Source organism: Vipera ursinii (genome assembly GCF_947247035.1).
Source record: "Vipera ursinii genome assembly, chromosome: 6".
Taxonomy (NCBI): Eukaryota; Metazoa; Chordata; class Lepidosauria; order Squamata; family Viperidae; genus Vipera; species Vipera ursinii.
In genome coordinates this window covers 67012162-67030394 of record NC_139515.1, presented here as the reverse complement: position 1 = coordinate 67030394, position 18233 = coordinate 67012162, and the positions used below count along the sequence as shown (strand labels likewise).

At 37.4% G+C, this 18233-nt stretch overlaps 1 protein-coding gene across 3 annotated transcripts; it reads left to right on the top strand.

Annotated features, from left to right (window-relative positions):
* Positions 1-531: 531 nt before the first annotated feature.
* Positions 532-16512, top strand: TMEM263 (transmembrane protein 263). 3 transcript variants are annotated; one of them, XM_083366408.1, is made up of 4 exons: positions 532-5184; positions 8005-8041; positions 13544-13613; positions 15307-16512. In XM_083366408.1, exons 3-4 carry the CDS (start codon positions 13550-13552, stop codon positions 15591-15593), a joined length of 351 nt encoding a protein of 116 aa, XP_083222534.1. In that variant the 5' UTR covers positions 532-5184; positions 8005-8041; positions 13544-13549; the 3' UTR covers positions 15594-16512. The 3 variants fall into 3 exon arrangements, with proteins under 3 accessions (XP_083222534.1, XP_083222535.1, XP_083222536.1); XM_083366409.1 differs by lacking the exon at positions 532-5184 and adding an exon at positions 5279-5409; XM_083366410.1 differs by lacking the exon at positions 532-5184 and adding an exon at positions 6182-6388.
* The last annotated feature ends 1721 nt before the right edge of the window (positions 16513-18233 follow it).

The following is an 18233-nucleotide window of genomic DNA, read 5'->3' as shown; positions in this document are numbered from 1 at the left end:
TAATCACAGCAGCAAGACTCTTAATAGGTCAATATTGGAAAAAGGAGGAACTGCCGACTATAGAAGAATGGACACTAAAAGTTTCTGACCTGGCGGAAATGGCAAAGATTTCGGCTTACTTGAAAGATTATTCGCAAGAACGTTATATTATGGAGTGGAAAAAGTGGATTGATTATATCCAGAACAAATATGGGACTAAAAAGTTTCATTTAGCATTTGAATAAGTCTTTTCTTTTTTTTCTTTTCCTTTTTATATGTAATATTAGTATTGCTTGTAGTCATTTCATATGAGCTAGAGTGCGATACAATTAATAGTTTATTGTTGTTAGCATATGGATGTTTATGATTGTTCTTTGTTTTTATACCTTGTACTTAGCTCTGGGAAGTGGGGGGGGAGGGGGGAATGGGGGGAGGGATAGGGAGGGTTAAGTAGGGGTGGGTGGAGGGAGGGGGGATTGTTAAAGATAAAATGTACTGTAAAACTTTTCAATAAAAGAAAAAGATGGGCAGCAAACAAACAAACAAATAAATAAATAAATGGAAACTAATTGTTTCAATTAACTTAATTATAGTTAATTGTATTTCCACAGTATCTACTAATTTTGCTTTTTTTCATATTGAAAATAGTAATTCAGCAGTGTGTTCTAAAAAATCACCATGGCCTTTGGAAGATGAAGTATGACTCTCCCATCACAGATTCTAAAGCCTGCATTACATAGAAATTGGCTAAATGAATCAATCTATTCTATTCTACTCATTTGAGTCAAGTTTGCAGAGTACTGTACAAGTAGTCCTCGACTTACAACCATTTGTTTAAGGACCGTTCAAAGTTACAATAGCATTGAAAAGTGACTTATGACCAGTTCTCACATTTGTGACAATTGCAGCTTCCCCACTGTCACGTGATCAAATTTTGAGTCCTCAGCAACTGGCATGTATTCACAATGGTTGCAGCATCTCAGGGTGTCGAGATTGTCATCTGCAACCTTCCTAGGGAGCTTTTGATGGAAAATCAATAGGAGAAGCGAGATTTGCTTAACAACTGCATGTTTTACTTAAGTACTGTAGTGATTCACTTAATAACCATGGCAAAAATGTTGTAAAATGGGGCATAATTCGCTTAACAACTATCTCATTTAGCGACAGAAATGTGCACTCAATTATGATTGTAAGTTGAGAATTACCTGTAAACACCATTGACTTGATGGAATTTAGTATCAAGCATTTAGCATGTAGAGGTTGTTTGGATTAGTGTATCAGGTACCATGTAGGAAACCAGGAGATTGTGAGTTCTAGTCCCACCTTATCATGAAAGCTGACTTGTTGACTTTGAGCCAGTTACTCTTTCTCAGCCCAACCGACCTCACAGGATTTATGTGTGGGGAAATTAGGAGGAAGAAGGAATATTATGTAAGTGTACTACCTCATTTATAAAAAAATAATGACAGAATAAAAATAAACAAATTATATATATATATAAAAATCTCCATATGTATATTTGGCCATTTATTTGACAGTATAAAATATAAAGGAGTTCTTTTTATTTTGGTGCTTTTAAACACACTAGCTTACTATCACATCTCTATGTTGTGCAACTGTTACTGTATTTATGTGTCTCATAGTTGTTCAGGTAAAGGTAGGTCTTATTAGGCTATCTGATAATAATAGAGAACTGCCATATTTTATGCAGCTATTAATGGTGCAGCATCTTTGTCTAGAAAAAGATAGTAACTCTACTTTGATTCTGCACTGTGAACTCATTCAGAGTTCTTTAAATAATATTCACTGAATTGTCTATTTAAAGCCCCAAAACAAAATACTATATTCATTCATTCATTCATTCATTCATTCAATTTCTATAGTTGTCCATTTTAACCCAAATGATTTTTAAATACCTTTTCAATACAAAAAAGATGTTGAGACTCTGGAAAGAATGCAGAGAAGAGCAACAAAATGATTAGGAGGTTGGACATATGAAGAACTGTTATAGGAATTATGTCTAGTCTAATCAAAATAACAACTGGGGTGACATGATAGCACTGTTCCAATATTTAAGGGGCTCCTACAAAGATGAGGGGGGTCAAACTATTTTCCAAAGCACCAAAAGGCAAGACAAGAAACAATGGAAACCAACCAAGGAGAGAAGCAACCTAGAATTAAGAAGAAATTTCCTAACAGTGAGAGCAATCAACCAATGGAACATCTTGCCTTCAAAAATTGTGGATGCTTCATCATTGGAGGCTTTCAAAAAGTGACTGGACAACCATTTGTCTGAAATGGTATAGGGCCTCCTGCTTGAGCAGGGGCTTGGACTAGACTTCTGAAGTTCCTTCCAACTGTATTATTCTATGTTCTAAATAATAAATACAGAACAAAATGTCTTAATGTGAGAGAATGTGAAGAATGTGATTTGTTTTTTTAAAAAATGAATTTGTATTTCATCTGAATGTGGGACTTTGCTCCAGATAGATCTTACATTTGACAGTACAAAGAGGAATTATGAGCTGAGAGAATATGATCTCTGTAACTATTCTCTAGTGCAAAGAATAGGAGAGAACCCTTTAAAATAAATTTAGTACGGGTAGTCCTTGACTTATGACTGTAATTGGGTCCAGAATTAGTGATAAGTCGCATCTGTCAAATGGGACACCTTATGGCTAATGATATGCCTGATTCAACAATCTTTTTTATTAAGCAAATGCCACGATTTTAGCAAATCTATTTTAACTAATGGGTGGTTCTTTTTGCTGGGAACCAGAAAACACCAGTCATGTGAACACAGTCACAGGTTCATGAGACACTGCAAATAGTTGTAAGCGTGGATTGGTTGCCAAGTGCACAAAATGTGATCATTTGACTGGAAGGGGTAGCTGTCAGAACTTCAAAACCAGGTTGTAATTAGTTCTGAGGAGGTCCATTGTAACTTCGAATGGTCACTAAGTGAGTGGTCATCAGTCAAGGACTACCTGTATTCAGATCCTCACTAGAAAGACTAGTAAGTCTGAGAAAATTGTTCTTATATTTCTGCAACTAAAGATGCAGCTTTGATGTAGCAGGCCAAAATAATCCCATTGTAAACATATAATTACAGAAGTACCTGTTGTACTGAAGAAGGCAATACCAACTCCCTTGTTGAAAAAAAATCTTCCACATCAGGAAGATCAATTTTGCCTTTGGATGTAAAATAACTAAATCTTGAGGCCATGATGGTACCTGATTTCTAGCAATCCTGTCAGAAACCACTACTTTGATCATTCCAATCTTATTTCCAACACAGGCAGGGGAAAAACATTGTTTTAGTAGGCCTCATAGAAGTTTGTCATCTGGAAACTAATCAAAAATGACCTCCCAGGTGATTTCTTAACTCACTTTTTGGTCTATTTTTATATGCTCCAGGACCACCAGATAATTACCACAAAGTAGTTGACTTCTGTCTGAAAAAGGGAACAAGTACTGTCACAATTTAAGTTGCAGAGATAGATGCAACTTTTAAGCCATAGTAACATTTGTTTTCAGGCTGCATAGAAACTTGAAGAGTCAAACTGCTTTACGGTATAGGTGAAAAAATGGAGGCTGAGCCCTTGTTATTGTCTTTCGAAATTATTTTCAGACCACACAGTCTTACTAAGAAATCACTAACATTACAACCAGTCATTGTTAAACCTGTCCTCAGACAAGATATGAACTCTGCTGAACACAAAGTTATGCTAATCTCCAGCCCATGACTGGCTGTCAAGCCTATTTCTATCTTTGCTGTATTACTTTTTAATATTTATTTATTTATTTATTTATTTATTTATTTATTTATTTATTTATTTATTTATTTATTTATTATATTTTTATACCGCCCTTCTCCCGAAGGACTCAGGGCGGTGTACAGGGCAATAAATATAAAAAAGCGGAATACAAAAGTAAAAAAAAACGATTAAATATTTAGCCCAGTTTAAAACAGTATTAAAACATATTAAAACCCCAACCCTAACCCATCAGACCAGGTCAGACTGCTCGAATAGATATGTTTTTAAGTCGCGCCGGAAGGAGCGAAGGTCAGGGGCCGTCCGGAGCTCAACCGGCAAGCGGTTGCTCTCAGGATAGTAATACAATAAAGACATTCCCTACTTTCAGAAGAGGATGGAGAACACAACAAAAGTGAGGAAGGGATGAGGAGAGAAAACAAAAACCAATTCATCCAGAAAGTTGCAATCAAGCAGCTAGGAGCCTGGAAGAGCAATGCTGCTGAAATTGTCAATTCTTACTGGTCAAAAACATTGCCTCTCCCCAAAGATGGATGGACATCCCACCTCATAAACTCTACTGGCTACTGCTACACTCCAATCAACAAACACTAATTGAAGGTATCGATGTATTTGCTTTAGTTACATATATATTTACTAATGCTATCAACAAGAAGCAACATCAGGCCTACAGGCCTCCTCTATTCTCAAATGCAGAATCTAATATAATCTAAAATTATCCAGTATTTGTTCCTACTTTCCAGGGCGTTTAAGTAACAGTTTCACAGCACCCATCCCCACAACTTATCCCCATTTCCAATCACTGGCTATAAGGCTGGCAAAAGCTCCTTGACACCAGATCAGTGTCATAACATCGTCCTTTTCTTCCTTCGGGTCTCTCCCTTGCCTTTAGCAACTTCAGGCAAAACTGGATCATAATTCATAGCGGACCCAGTTGCACTTGTTGAACTTCAGCCTGACACGCAGCTGTCAGGAGCCTGCCTACTTGAGAGAAGGGGTAATAATTTGCAACGAGCTCAGGTCGTTAATTCAACATCCTTGCCGTAACGTCCAGCCAGGGCAGGGCGCTCAAGGTGACACAAGAAGCAGAGGGAAGAGGAATCATTGATCGCTGCTGTCAACTTCATTCCTCCCGTTGGCTCCTTAGCATCGCTCTCGGAAGAGGAGGAAGAGAAGAAGGTGGAAGAGGAGGAGAGGCAGTCCAGTTCCAAGACGGCCCGGTCGGGCTCAAGCGCCTGCGCGCCCCTCCAGAGCCCCGCCGGGGGGCGCCGGCCTGGGGCGGGTTCTGCGGGCGGGGACAAGCGAGGTGCGTAGGGCGCCACGTCGGCAAGCGCTGAAGAAGCAGCCGCCAAGGGGTCGGAGTCGATTCGGGCTTGCCTGGCCAAGTCCTCCGACGTGCCGAACCGAGCGGCGCGGGCATCCCAGCGAGGTGAGTTTGGAAGGTGGCCTCCTCGTCTCCAGCCTCCTCCGGGCTTTGCGCCGAAAATACGGGGTGGAGTTGCCTGGGGCATCTTCTCCACCCCTTTTCCTTCCGGGGTGGAAGAAGAATGGGACGGGGATCTGTCGCCTGCCCCCCCCCTCCGCGGCTCGGCGAGGCCGGGGTCTCTTGCCGGCTGGGGCCGCGAAGGTGGGAGCGAGACGGGATGAGGCGCAGGTAAAGGACCGCTTTGGGCACAAGGGAGCCGAAACGCCATCCGTGCAAAATTGGTCCCAGAGCTGTTCTGGATGTGGACGGAAGGTGCTTCCCGCTAGGTGCCATCCCGTAGCAAGGGGGGGGGGGGAACGTGAGAAGCCCAGCGAGGACAAGGGGGTCGCTCTTGGTGTTGTTGGGAAAGGAAAAGCCTCAAGCAAGGAGTTGTGGTTCTTGCCTGATCTTGACCGAGCAGCCGTGCGCTCCCGAGGTTCCCGAGGGGACCGTTGCAGCGTTCGGAGGGAATATTCTCCCCGAGGGCAATTTCCTCGGATGGCCGCCTTTCAGTGGAAATCGAGAAAGCTCGGGTCAATGGGAGAAGCTCCCCTTAATGGCGTTGTCGGTAGATCTTAACTGTTGAAAATACCCACCAGCCTTCCCTGCAGAGCCAGTTTCAGCAGCATTGGCCGCTGCTGTGATTGGAAGGAAAGGAGAGAGAACGGAGCGGGGTGGTGGTGGTGGGGAATTAATGCGGCGTCTAGAGGTTTTCTCCCCCGGGAAGAGAGCCAGAGGTAAAAATAGGTTACGCAGGAGAAAAGGCAGAAGTGTGGCCAATATGTTCTGGCAGCGGATATTTAGATTTTTGGGGGTTCAACGTGGAAGAGCCCGTGAGGAGGTGGGGAAAAGAGGCCAGGCGGCACGTCAACAGCAGTATGGCTCCAGGTCCTGCGCCTGCCTCCTCTGCCACGTCACTGCTGCGTGCCATCCATCAGCCTTTGTGTCTGCTGGGCCCCCATTTGGAGCCTTTTGCAACGGGGAGGCTGCTGTTTACCGCTTCTGTTCCTGAATGTGTTTTCAGGTTTGGTCCCGGTGGGGAAGTTTATTATTACTCTCGGTGGAAAAACAGGGTTGGGTATAATGCATGTCCACGGATTGTCAACTAGTTCATTGGATGCTCTGAAAATTAAAAATGCGACTTCATTTGATAGTTTACTGTATGCCTGTAAGTGTATTCCTGCTTTTACTCTATGACGCCGAAATTGTAAAGTTATTTAATATGCAAGTCAACTTTGCCTCGCATTGAAATGTACGTTTGACAGAAAGGAGTGGGAATTTTCTTCTTTAAAAGTAGTCTGGGGCCCTACACGTTGTTGGGCAACACCCACCCAATATCATAAAATTAAATTACCAGCTGGGGAGTTGCATGGTAAAGCCCACAAAAAGATGCAATAATAAAATAAGAAGTTCTCCAACCTCTTTGGAAACATTGCTTTCCCTTGTGGGAATGATGAGGAATTTTAAAATGGTTCTTTGAATTAAGTTTGGCAAATTTCTAAAGAGAAACAAAATGGCTTTCATTTTTAATATTTTAGTAATTGGCTTTTTTAATTTTACTCATAAGTTGTCTTGATAAAATAATGAAGAAATATTGTATTGGACTTCTCTTGGTATTGAAAAATTTAATTGAACTGCTTTTCCAGTCAAAGGGTCTTCATTGTATAATGCAGCTTTCTCCAACTTTATGCCTAAAATGTCTTGGATTACAATTACAATGCTACAGGGGACGACTTCCCATCGCCCAGTGCGCTCACACAGAGAGGTCCTCTTCAGGGTGCCGTGGGCCAGACAATGTCGGCTGGCGACCCCCAGGGGGAGGGCCTTCTCTGTGGGAGCACCAGCCCTTTGGAACCAACTTCCCCCTTGAGCTTCGGATGGCCCCGGACCTCTGGTCCTTTCACCGCGACCTCAAAACTTTTTTCTTCCATCAGGCTGACCTGGATTGATGATGGGTTTTTAAATATGTTTTAATTTTTAACTGTGCAGTTAATTTATTTTGGGGCTGTTATTTAATTCTTTTTTAATTTTTGTATTGTTGTTTTTTATTGTTGTTAGCCGCCCTGAGTCCTTCGGGAGATAGGGCGGCATATAAGTCCCAAAAATAAATAAATAAATAAATTTCTGGAATTGCCAGCCAACAATTATAAAGGTTCAACACATCTGGCTACTACCAGGCTACCACCAAGGTAGTATGGTAGCAGTAATACTTTAGTTGTCCCCAAGTATCAGCTTCTATGACTGCAAACTCTTTTCTAGGTGCAAGGAATGAAATGCGATTTACAGTTCTGTTTGAATAAGAATGAACACAATAATCAGGATTATTAAAATGATAGCCATGCAGATCTCTGTTCAATGATAGTTAGGCCTGAATCTGTTTTTCAGATTTTGTGAAAACCGAATATTGTGAATTTGTTTCTTACACAATCTGAATGGGACTGCTGGGGAGAATCTGAACAGCCATATAATTCTGAGCAAATGTTTAAAATATTTGTATGCTGCTTTAAAAAAAATTGAAGCACTATATAATTAATATTCACCTAAAGCAATTAAAGGTCATTATCTAGTATTTTGCTTAGAATATCTGAAAATATTTTTTTATGAATCCTGAATCTTCATTCTCAAGCTAGTTCAATGGTTGCTTGCAAATATTTTTCTGGAAGATAAGTTCACCCTTCACATAATTTGAATTGAGTCTGTGTTTTATTTAGATTTCTTGTACTGTAACATTTTAATAAATATTTATATTAAAAAAGTTATATAATTTCCTTTGATTTTATATAGGAAATCACACTGGGATATTTCAATACAGTAACATTTGGTAAGTATGGATATTAATAAAATGTGTTTACAAATAAAATGTATAAATACAAATATTTACAAAAATACCCAACTTTAGTCAAATATTTTATTGTTGCATAGTGTAATACTCATCCTATCTACAAATATGAAGAATTCTTTTGCAAAAGTTTAGATAGGAAATGTCTCCTAGAAATGAGAAATGAATCAAAATATTTTGGATTTTATATGTTATTTGAATTTATTAGCTATCCAAAACCAAAGGACTTGGGCAATCTAAAGAATTCATATTGTTGTTTCTTATTTATGCTATAAGATTTTTGTGTTATTATGGAAGAATGTTAACTGTAATTAGACTTTCTACAGATATGGGAAAGAATCTGCAGGATGTAAAGATGATTGTTGTGTTTGTGCTAAAACATGCAATGAAAATAAAGGATCATCTTTGCATGATTGAGGATGGCAGACTTTCCTGAACAACATTGTCAAATTTATTTGTTATATACCAGGACATATAAATGGATTGCGCATAATTTTCTACATGTTATGTAGTCATTATAGCATGTAAAGGCCGTGTGCAGAAGCAGAGAAAGGCACATACCGTATTTTCCGGCGTATAAGACGACTGGGCGTATAAGACGACCCCCTACATTTCCTGTTAAATTATAGGGTTTGGGCTATACTCGCCGTATAAGACTACCCCTCTTCCAACGCACACCAAATAAAAATTAAAAAAACATCAGATTTGATTTTAATATGGTAATTTTAATTCAAATGCTTATGACATGCAGGTACTTAGTAGGAAAACTGTCACTTATAAACATAAGGCTGTTTGTCATGAAACATGTAAACATAAAACAGTGCAAGTGGATTAAACATAATAATAATAATAATAATAATAATAATAATAATAATAATAATAATAATAATAATAATAATAATAATAATAAGTTGGAAGGGACCTTGGAGGTCATCTAGTCCAACCCCCTGCTAAGGCAGGAAACCCTATACCTTTCCTTCGAGAAAGGGCGGTATATAAATCTAATAAAATAAAATAAAATAAATTTCAGACAAATGGCTGTCCAGTCTCTTCTTAAAAACTTCCAGTGTTGGAGCATTCACCACTTCTGGAGGCAGGTTGTTCCACTGGTTAATTGTTCTAACTGTCAGGAAGTTTCTCCGTAGTTCTAGGTTACTTCTCTCCTTGACTAGTTTCCATCCATTGCTTCTTGTCCTGCTTTCAGGTGCTTTGGAGAATAGCTTGGCTCCCTCTTCTTTGTGGCAGCCCCTGAGATATTGGATCACTGCTATCATGTCACCCCTCACCCTTCTCTTCGTTAAACTACACATACCCAATTCCAGCAACCGTTTCCTATTTTCCTAATTCACTTTTTCACTTTTCCTAATTCACTCTAAAGCTTTCCCTGCGCAGTGCCTTAAGTAACACCAGCTGCCTGCAATTAGTGCAGGTTCTCATCCCACCAGGCTCAAGGTTGAGTCAGCCTTCCATCCTTCCGAGGTAGGTAAAATGAGGACTCAGATTGTTGGGAGCAATAAGCTGACTTTGTAATAATGCTGCTTGGGGGGGGGGGGGGTGAAAGCTCTAATAAGCAGGCATATACATAGAATGAAGGCTATTGCTAAGCACATTGATTTGTGCTTTAAATTGTAAGCCGCCCTGAGTCTTCGGAGAAGGGCGGGATATAAATGGGATTTTAAAAAAAAAAGACCAAATGGGAGATCCGCTCCAGGTTTTCCAGCCAGCCCGCCCAGTTCCTGAGTAAGCAGCTGCTCTGGCTATGGCATTCCCCACCTGCCTTTCAAGTTGCTCTTGCATTCCCCACCTGCCTACAGCTGCTCTTCAACTTTAGAAGGAAAGACGCCCAGACCCCAGCCTGTAAAAAATCACAGACTGCAGCTTCTACTCCAATTGGTCCCGCTTTCCCTGCACAGACTAAATGGAAGATCCGCTCCAGGTTTTCCAGCCAGCCCTGTCCCTAACGTTTCAGCACCCTGCGTATAAGACAACCCCTGACTTTTGAGAAGATTTTCATGGGTTAAAAAGTCGTCTTATACGCCGGAAACTATGGTATTTAATTTTCAAGTACAATTTTCCACCATGTAACTATATTCTACTAGAGCTCAGCGGTGCTTGGATTTGATTTGGGAGAAGTTCTTTAGACCTTGTGAGAGCTTGAATACAGCCGTCTATGGCTCATTAAAGCAGTTGTACTTTTTCCCAGAATCATGCATCCTAGAAAAAGACAAGGCCACCTTAATGGATCACAAATGTTGCAAGTGTTTCAAAACACCTTTTCCAAATAAGTTGAAGCATTGCACAGTCCTAGATTCCATTTTACCCTTCCCAGTTTGACATACTTCAACTGAGTTGGGACTGCGACTCCCAGAATCCATTCAGTGTCTGCAGGCTTCTCTAACCTATTTGTGTATTATTGCGAAACTATTGAATAAAAATATTAGCTCTTTCAGGAGATTCTTATTTGCTACAATAAATAGGAGTATTTAGCACTTTTTTATAATTTGGTATTTGTAATTGCAATTGCATTATTAGACTGCATAGCAATAATGAGGTATATATTAAAGTGTTGCACAGCTGCCTGTTTTTATCTTTACATCAAAATATCCCAGAGGGGAAGACGCTTGTTCATTAAGCACGTAGGCTAAAAATAGCAACTGAACAACTGTGTCGCTAAAGGAACACATTACCAGATACTACATTGTCTAAGCTATAGTTGTTGGATTGGCTCAGCAGTTTTTCTAGAAGGTATATCTTGTAATATATATTATTTTTGTTGACATAGGTTAAGCTTTCGTGCAACTTAAAATTGATGTCATTTAATTAGAAGAAAATAAGATGAGGGAACTTGTCATTCTGAAACTATATAACTAGGCATTAAATACAGTAGGTATGAAAGTCACATGAAATATAATTTTGATTTATATTGTATAAATCTCTAGAAATGATTTTTAAAATATTCTAATCATAATTGGCTACTTTACTAGATTTTAGAATTCAATATTTGCCTAACTATTGGTTTTAAAAAAGCTAAAATAGAATTTGAGCCATACTAAAATGATAAGTTTTGCCATTGACTTGTTATTCTAGACAACAGTGCTTAAAAATTCTTGCTGTCTTTTTACAGAAGGAAGAAATCTGTAAAAGGCTTTTGTAGTTCTGTCTATTTAATTCTTCACAGTATGTTAAAGAAAAACCATGCTGAGACAACAATGGGAAGGACATAAAACAATCCTACCCAATTCTGTAATAGCTTTGTTCCCTATGCCATCTGTCTGGTAAACTCGTAAGATTTGTTTTTCTCGCCATGCACATATATACATAACCTGAATTAGACTACGTTGTTTTTCTGTGTCATATAATATATGTGGGTATATGCATAATTCTGTATTTATTTTTGTCATATTTATGTAGTGTATATTGGAAGTATATTTGAGAGCTGTGTGCAATGAAATTTCATTTTAATGTATGCTGATTAGTGTATGTTCAAAGTGACCATAAAGTTAGTATTCTATTCTAATTCACCTGTTAGCATCAGGTAAATCATGTGACATTTTAAAATAGCTCAAAAATCAAGGTAATGCTATTGTATTCCAATTTAAGGACAGGAAGTGGAAACTATTGTTATGTCCTGTTAAACCTGTAGGCAATAAGTCCCACTAATAAAATAAATAAATAAATAAATAAATAAATATACAGTTATTCATAGTGAAATCTATTTTCCATGTTGAGAGTTAGGTTAATACCACATTACTTGGCAAAATTCCATATGATCTTGATAATCCTGAATAAGGTTCATGAAAGATTTCTCCACGGTAGTACTTTCCCTCAGCCTTATTGAATTGCCTGTGTAATCAGATGTTACTTAACAATATTGCTTGTGCAATGCTTTCATGTGGCAATCTGATTTGTATAAGGATAGGCCATTTCAGTTTGTTGACATCTTTATCTTGAATGAAATAGAAATGAAATTTTCTAAATTGAATAGTTGAGTCATCTTTACACGCAAATCCTTTTATTTCAAAATATTACATGGTTATTATAACTTTAATGATACATTATTCACTGAATGTATTTCACCTTGAGATTGAACTTACGTGCTTTTAAATTTTACACAAATATGACAAAGTCCTAATTCCAACTCCAACATTACTTCAGTATTCCTAATGTGTGCATTACAATTTATTGTAGTGATACATTAATAAATGACATAACCACAGTCTTTTTCATATTCTAATTACTTGATATTCAAGATAATATAGGCTCAATTGTTCTCTAATTATTAAAATTGCAGAAGGTGTTGAGAATGAGGATTAGCCTCTCTCTTTCCTTATTTAAAAGAAGAAATCTGTTCTAAATTTGTTAAATTATTATATAAGGATTTACGGTAAAAGATCTTGATTCAAGCAATTATATTTGTGGCTTGGTTTACAGCTTTTCACTATTACAGCACAGCTGAAAGTACAGAATTATTATTTCCTTACCTCTTGTGAGGCAGGGTTTAAGAAATTCTTCAACCGACAACAGTTGTTCTGTCATTGAATGTTATTGCTTGACATGTTCAAAACAAGAATGCAAATTATCCTGACTCTGAATTAGATAACACTTTTCAGTTTAGTTTAGTTTTATTATATTTATATACCGCCCTTCTCCCGAAGGACTCAGGGCGGTGAACAGGGCACATATAAAAAATACGAAATACGAAATTTTTCTTTTCCACATTAAAGCTTACATCCTAGGACTTGAAGGAAACACTGGAAGTTGCACATTTTTGCTTAGTCTGAGTGCCCCTAATACAGTCATGGTGAACCTTTTGGGCTTGGTGTGTCAAAAAAATTATGAAATGAATAACTTGGCTGCTGACATGTCAAATACATACAAACTAAACAAAAGAGGAACAATTCTCTATCTCCTTCCTCATTGGTCCCCTAGCACCATTCCCCAGGATCTGCCATGTGTCACTTACCTTCAGGCAGTGTTTTCTTTCTGTTAATAAGTCCCTGCAGCCTATCCAAGGCTTCTCCCGGTCTCACAATATCTTCATTTTTGAAGTGGCTTTGGAGAAAGCTCTTCTGCAGCCTCTTGCAGCCTCCAGAAACTATGTGAAAGCAATGTCCTTTTCTCACAGGATTTTTGGAGGCTCCAGTGGCCACTCAAGAACATACTTCATGTTTGCCCATCCTTAGAAAATCACATGATAACAAGACGTGCTTTGAGAATAGTTGTCGGATGTTGGTGAATATAGGTATAAGAACTGGTGTATTACCCAAAACATTGTGGCATGCCAGCTTTGAGGTGACTTACGTCTGCCATCAATGCTTTAACATATTAGTTCTTCACATCCATAAAGTATTGTATTGGTGATTGGACTGCCATGGAAAACGTGTCCCAGCATATGATTTCATTGACTTATTAGTGAGCAACTTTTCAAAGGAACATTAAAAAGAGCTGGTATAATCTAGATTCTATACATTTCTGAATTTTTAGGCAATAATGAACCAGACAGAGAAGAATGAGCAAGATGTTCCTCCATATCTTAACAGTGAACCCCCAGAAGGTACATTTTTCAATAATAGTACTGTTTACTCAAATACGGTGCAGTAGATTGTTCTTTTTAAATTGTTATTCTATTCTCCATGAGCAGACTTTAATTTCATGATCAAAGCTGACTTTTATAAATTACAAAAAGTAACTTTTTTTTTACTTTTAAAGACATGTTTGTTGTGTTTTGCTTGCTTAAGGATAATTTGGTCACACAAGACCCTCAAATTCATGGCAACACACTGAATTACTAGTCTGCCTTTCTCATGGTTAAATACCTAAGCTAATACAGTTAAAATAACCTAGGTTTATGCAGAATCTGAGTTATATTGATATGTTGCTCTCCTAATATATTGTCTTTTTAAAATAGCTTTTTATGACTTACATGTGATATGGCTGCAGAGAAAGGAGCACTAATTTATGCAGCTTGGTTTTGAACCAAATCATTTGTAACCTGTAACCTGTAACCTGTAAATGCAAGTAGATAAATTTATTTGCACAAATGAAATCTGTCCTATTCAGACTTCCAGGGCAGTCTTGCTTTTTTCAGAATCTCTGTCATCATTGGTCTTCCATTCACATGGAAGGTAATTGTATACCTGCTTTTCTCTCTCAGAGAGTGGTTTTACTATTGATTAAGAGAGCTAAACACAAGATGGACAAATATGTTTGTGAAAATATGTTTTTCTTCTTTCATTTTTGATACATAAGACTTTGTATGTATGTGTGTGTGCGTGTACACACATGTACATAAATGTATGTTTCTGGCTCTGCTGGTCGTGGTGCACAGTGTAGTGCAGCTATGTCTGAACAGCCATCAGCTATTTTCACTTTTTTTAAAAAAGGATTTTTCATTGGAAAGCATTCAATACATGTGATTTTTCTGAAAAAGCTCTCCTTTGGTTTTTTTAATTGCATGATAATATATTTCATAAAGGATTCCAAAATTCAGATTTCTCAGTTAGTTTCTCTAACTTCTGAAATAAATGGAACTACAAGTTCAGTTATGAAACAGGAGTGATGAAGTGAAGGAAGTGTTGTTTTTTCTGCTATCCTGGAAAGGTGTTTGCTTATTACTAGTGCTAGAAAGCATAATATGCTGACCTTTCTAACCCATTAAGGTATAGTAAATAGCTATAATGCTGAGTTCACCTTTTAGGAATAAATTTTAATATGGTATGTCAGATATCTAAATGGTCCCTGACTGGTATTAACAAATTATGATGAGTTATAATGTAATTTCCTGACTTTGGCTCAGGTAACGTATGAGTATATTCATTGTGTCTTATAGATAATGATTTATAATTTGCCATTTTATGGGTCAACGTGCCATAATTAAAACCCCTAGTTTAGTGTATTTGAACCCAGTAAAGGGTTAGCAGTTCTGTACTAGTATCTCAAAGAGCCTTGACTCTGCTCCAAAATAATTTATCCCGTAATTAGTAGACAAAAATGCTGAATCTCTTAATTATAATAATTTTAAAAAACCAAAACACTTCCATAACTTTCTTTTGCATTGTTAGAAAATATGGAGACTCTTGCTATTTCCCCCCCCCCCCACCCAAATGCTCTTCTGCCAGTGATAGATCATAGGAAAGAGTTGTAGAGCAAAATTTCACTGGGACTTTCATTTGCAAGTGATGCTTTTCTACCACATTTAAACTACCGTAATTCTGAATACTGACACTGACACTGTTTCTCTTCCTTAGATTCAGTAAAAGATCATCCACAACAACAGCCTGGCATGCTTACCCGGGTGACTGGTGGCCTCTTCAGCATAACCAAGGGAGCTGTCGGTGCGACAATTGGTGGTGTAGCATGGATAGGAGGGAAAAGCTTTGAAGTGACCAAAACAGCAGTAACAGCTGTGCCTTCCATGGGAGTGGGATTAGTTAAAGGCAGTGTTTCAGTTGTGACAGGAAGTGTTGCAGCTGTAGGATCTGCTATCTCAAGCAAAGTGCCTTTAACTGGGAAGAAAAAGGATAAATCTGATTAAAGAAATTCAGTACTGTTTGTATGAGAACCTTGTGTAGTTATGGGATCTACACGATTTGGATTGCTGTAAGGTCACCATTATGGAGGAATATCTAAAGAACTGAAAGAATCACTTTCTCCTACGAGGGACATAAGCAGCCTGTTATCACAGAAACTAGATTTCTTCAGGAACTTGTCTGGTGAAATGTTACACTTGATTTTAAAAAAAGGAACTACATGGATCTGAAGGAGTGGCTCACGTTTGAACATTTAATTCACTTTTCAAAATCTTGAATTAAAAATGTGAAAATAGAAGTGAAGGGAATGACTTGGCAAAAAGTTAAGCACTTCACAGTTCTGATGATATAGCTTCCTTTAAAATAATTTCAGCATTAAAGTGCTTAAACATTAGCCTGATTATGCCCTTAATTGGTTGCCTCTGCCATACACAGATACATTGATGTTCTAGCTTCAAGCCTATGATGTCTGTATTTTTTGGGAAACAGTCCTTAAATTCCCTATAGAGTTCTTGTGTATCTTTGCTTTTTCAAGCTATTTTTATACACTAAATTCTTTAGAAGTCAGCTGTCACAAGGGTGTGTTTGTGTGCACACGCATGTATATATATAGTATATTGAGTCAAATCATTCATGCCTTATGGTGAAAAACAATATTTTTTACTTAGAGAACCTTTTAAAGTTTTTGTAATGTCTTGTCATTTCAAAGCAGTCTGTAGAAGGACTTTTACACTTTTTTAATCTGTTGATACTGACAAAGAAAGACTGCTAAATCTCAGGTGTAGCTTACTGATGTTCTCACCTGCAAAATGAAAAGCCCTTTATGTTGTTAGGTTGCTTAAACTGAAAATTAATTCCAAGTTTACATTAAGACAATATTGAGTAACTTTCCGTTGTAAAATAAAAACACTTCTGTGATTTCCAGCCTCAAGGTACAAATGTGTACAATCTTATTTCCTGAGTACATAATGCAAATACAGCAATTGCTCTTTCTGCGCATAATCTGTTGACTCGAGTATCATCCATTATCACGATTTTGTAGAAGTTGATGAATTATGTTTGACATTTTCAATGCTAATTAACATAAAAATACTTTATACAAATAATACCTCAGCAGGTTAAGTTTGCTGAATGAATGACGCCCATGACCAATAATGATAAAAACAAGTGATTTGCAGAGAAATGTATTTCATGCATACACTTTCAAAGTTTTCTGAGCAAGAGATATAGTAGATACGTCTATTCCTGTCTTGTTCCTAATCCCTAATCCATTAAATCAGGATAGGTAGTCCTTTGTACTCAGTGGGCTATATTGTGGATTTATTGGACTGATATCTCAGTTTCATTTAGAAGTTCAGCATGTTTCTGTTGACTGTAGCATTTTGGTAGTCCTTAAAAAAGACATGATTATTCTGTATGCAATGTTTCTTAAAATATATGTTGAAAACATGAAAATCTGGTTGGAATAGTTATGATTATAAACACTAGATTAACAGATGTCTTGTAAAAGTAATGACCAAAAACTGTCCCTCTAAAATTACACATCCATAAATTAAATTAATGTGATATAATTTATTATATTGTTGCAATTTGTATTCCATAGCTCAGTGATAAGAATATACTGTTCATGGAATGGATTTATATTTAATTCTTAGCATCTCTAGTTGAAAAGAATTATCAATACTGTGCTGTTGATAACTGACTTGGATTTGCTAAACCACTAGCTTGATGATATCAAGCAACATCATATGCTCACCAGAACATAGAATATTTTTATGGCCCAAAGGCATCATTAAAGCTTCAACTAAAAACATTATAAAACAGATTTTATAATAATACCATATGAATTAGGAGTTCGTTTGTAAATAGTATTTAATTAGGTGACTGGATTACAATAACAATGTGCCTAGATTAGAGAGTTTATCAGACAATCTTCATATTGGATACCTTGGCTAGCACTCTTGTCATTTTACTACTCAACCAATCCCTAATAAATGTGTATCTTAAAAGCATATGTAAAAAGAATAAAATGTTTATGCGTTCTTTTTAGAAACGTTTACTAAAGGTTTTAGTGTTCTCAACACCTGAATGGTTTGCATACGGAAATTGTATTTATAGAAGGATTAGCCACAGGCATAAAAATTACAAACATATTGATGTACTTTAAGAACTGACATTTGGTATTTCTTTGACATTGACTTTTAATGGTAAAAGATCTTAAGGTACAGTATCTGGATTAATGTGCTTAGAATAAGGAATAGAGAAATCTAATATCAATAAGCTCTAATGTCAATATGCCCCAGCAGGCATCTCTCTTAGTAGCCATCAGATTCCTTATCCCTCCTATTCATATCAAACATGTCTGGAAAACTATTTTTCATTGAAGCAAATCTCATTGTGATTTCTGATAAATGGACCCCTTGTAACATTCCCATGCCAACTACTTTGTGAGATCCTGTCCTCATATACCTGTTAATCCAATAAAGTGTCTTTTTACTGATGGACAGAATGACATAATGAAATATTACCCTCATTTTTTGGTTGATTCTTGATTGCATTATCATTTAACATTGAGCTGAAGACACTACTTGGGAACAATTGAGTGGACCCTATGAAATCAAGAATACTAAACTCCAGGGCCTCAT

Bases quoted from the DNA above. Each gene is read 5' to 3' on its own strand.
- TMEM263 (XM_083366408.1), top strand. From the start codon at position 13,550: ATGAACCAGACAGAGAAGAATGAGCAAGATGTTCCTCCATATCTTAAC. The intron at 13,614-15,306 runs GTACATTTTTCA...TCTCTTCCTTAG, and splicing joins TAACAGTGAACCCCCAGAAG to ATTCAGTAAAAGATCATCCA.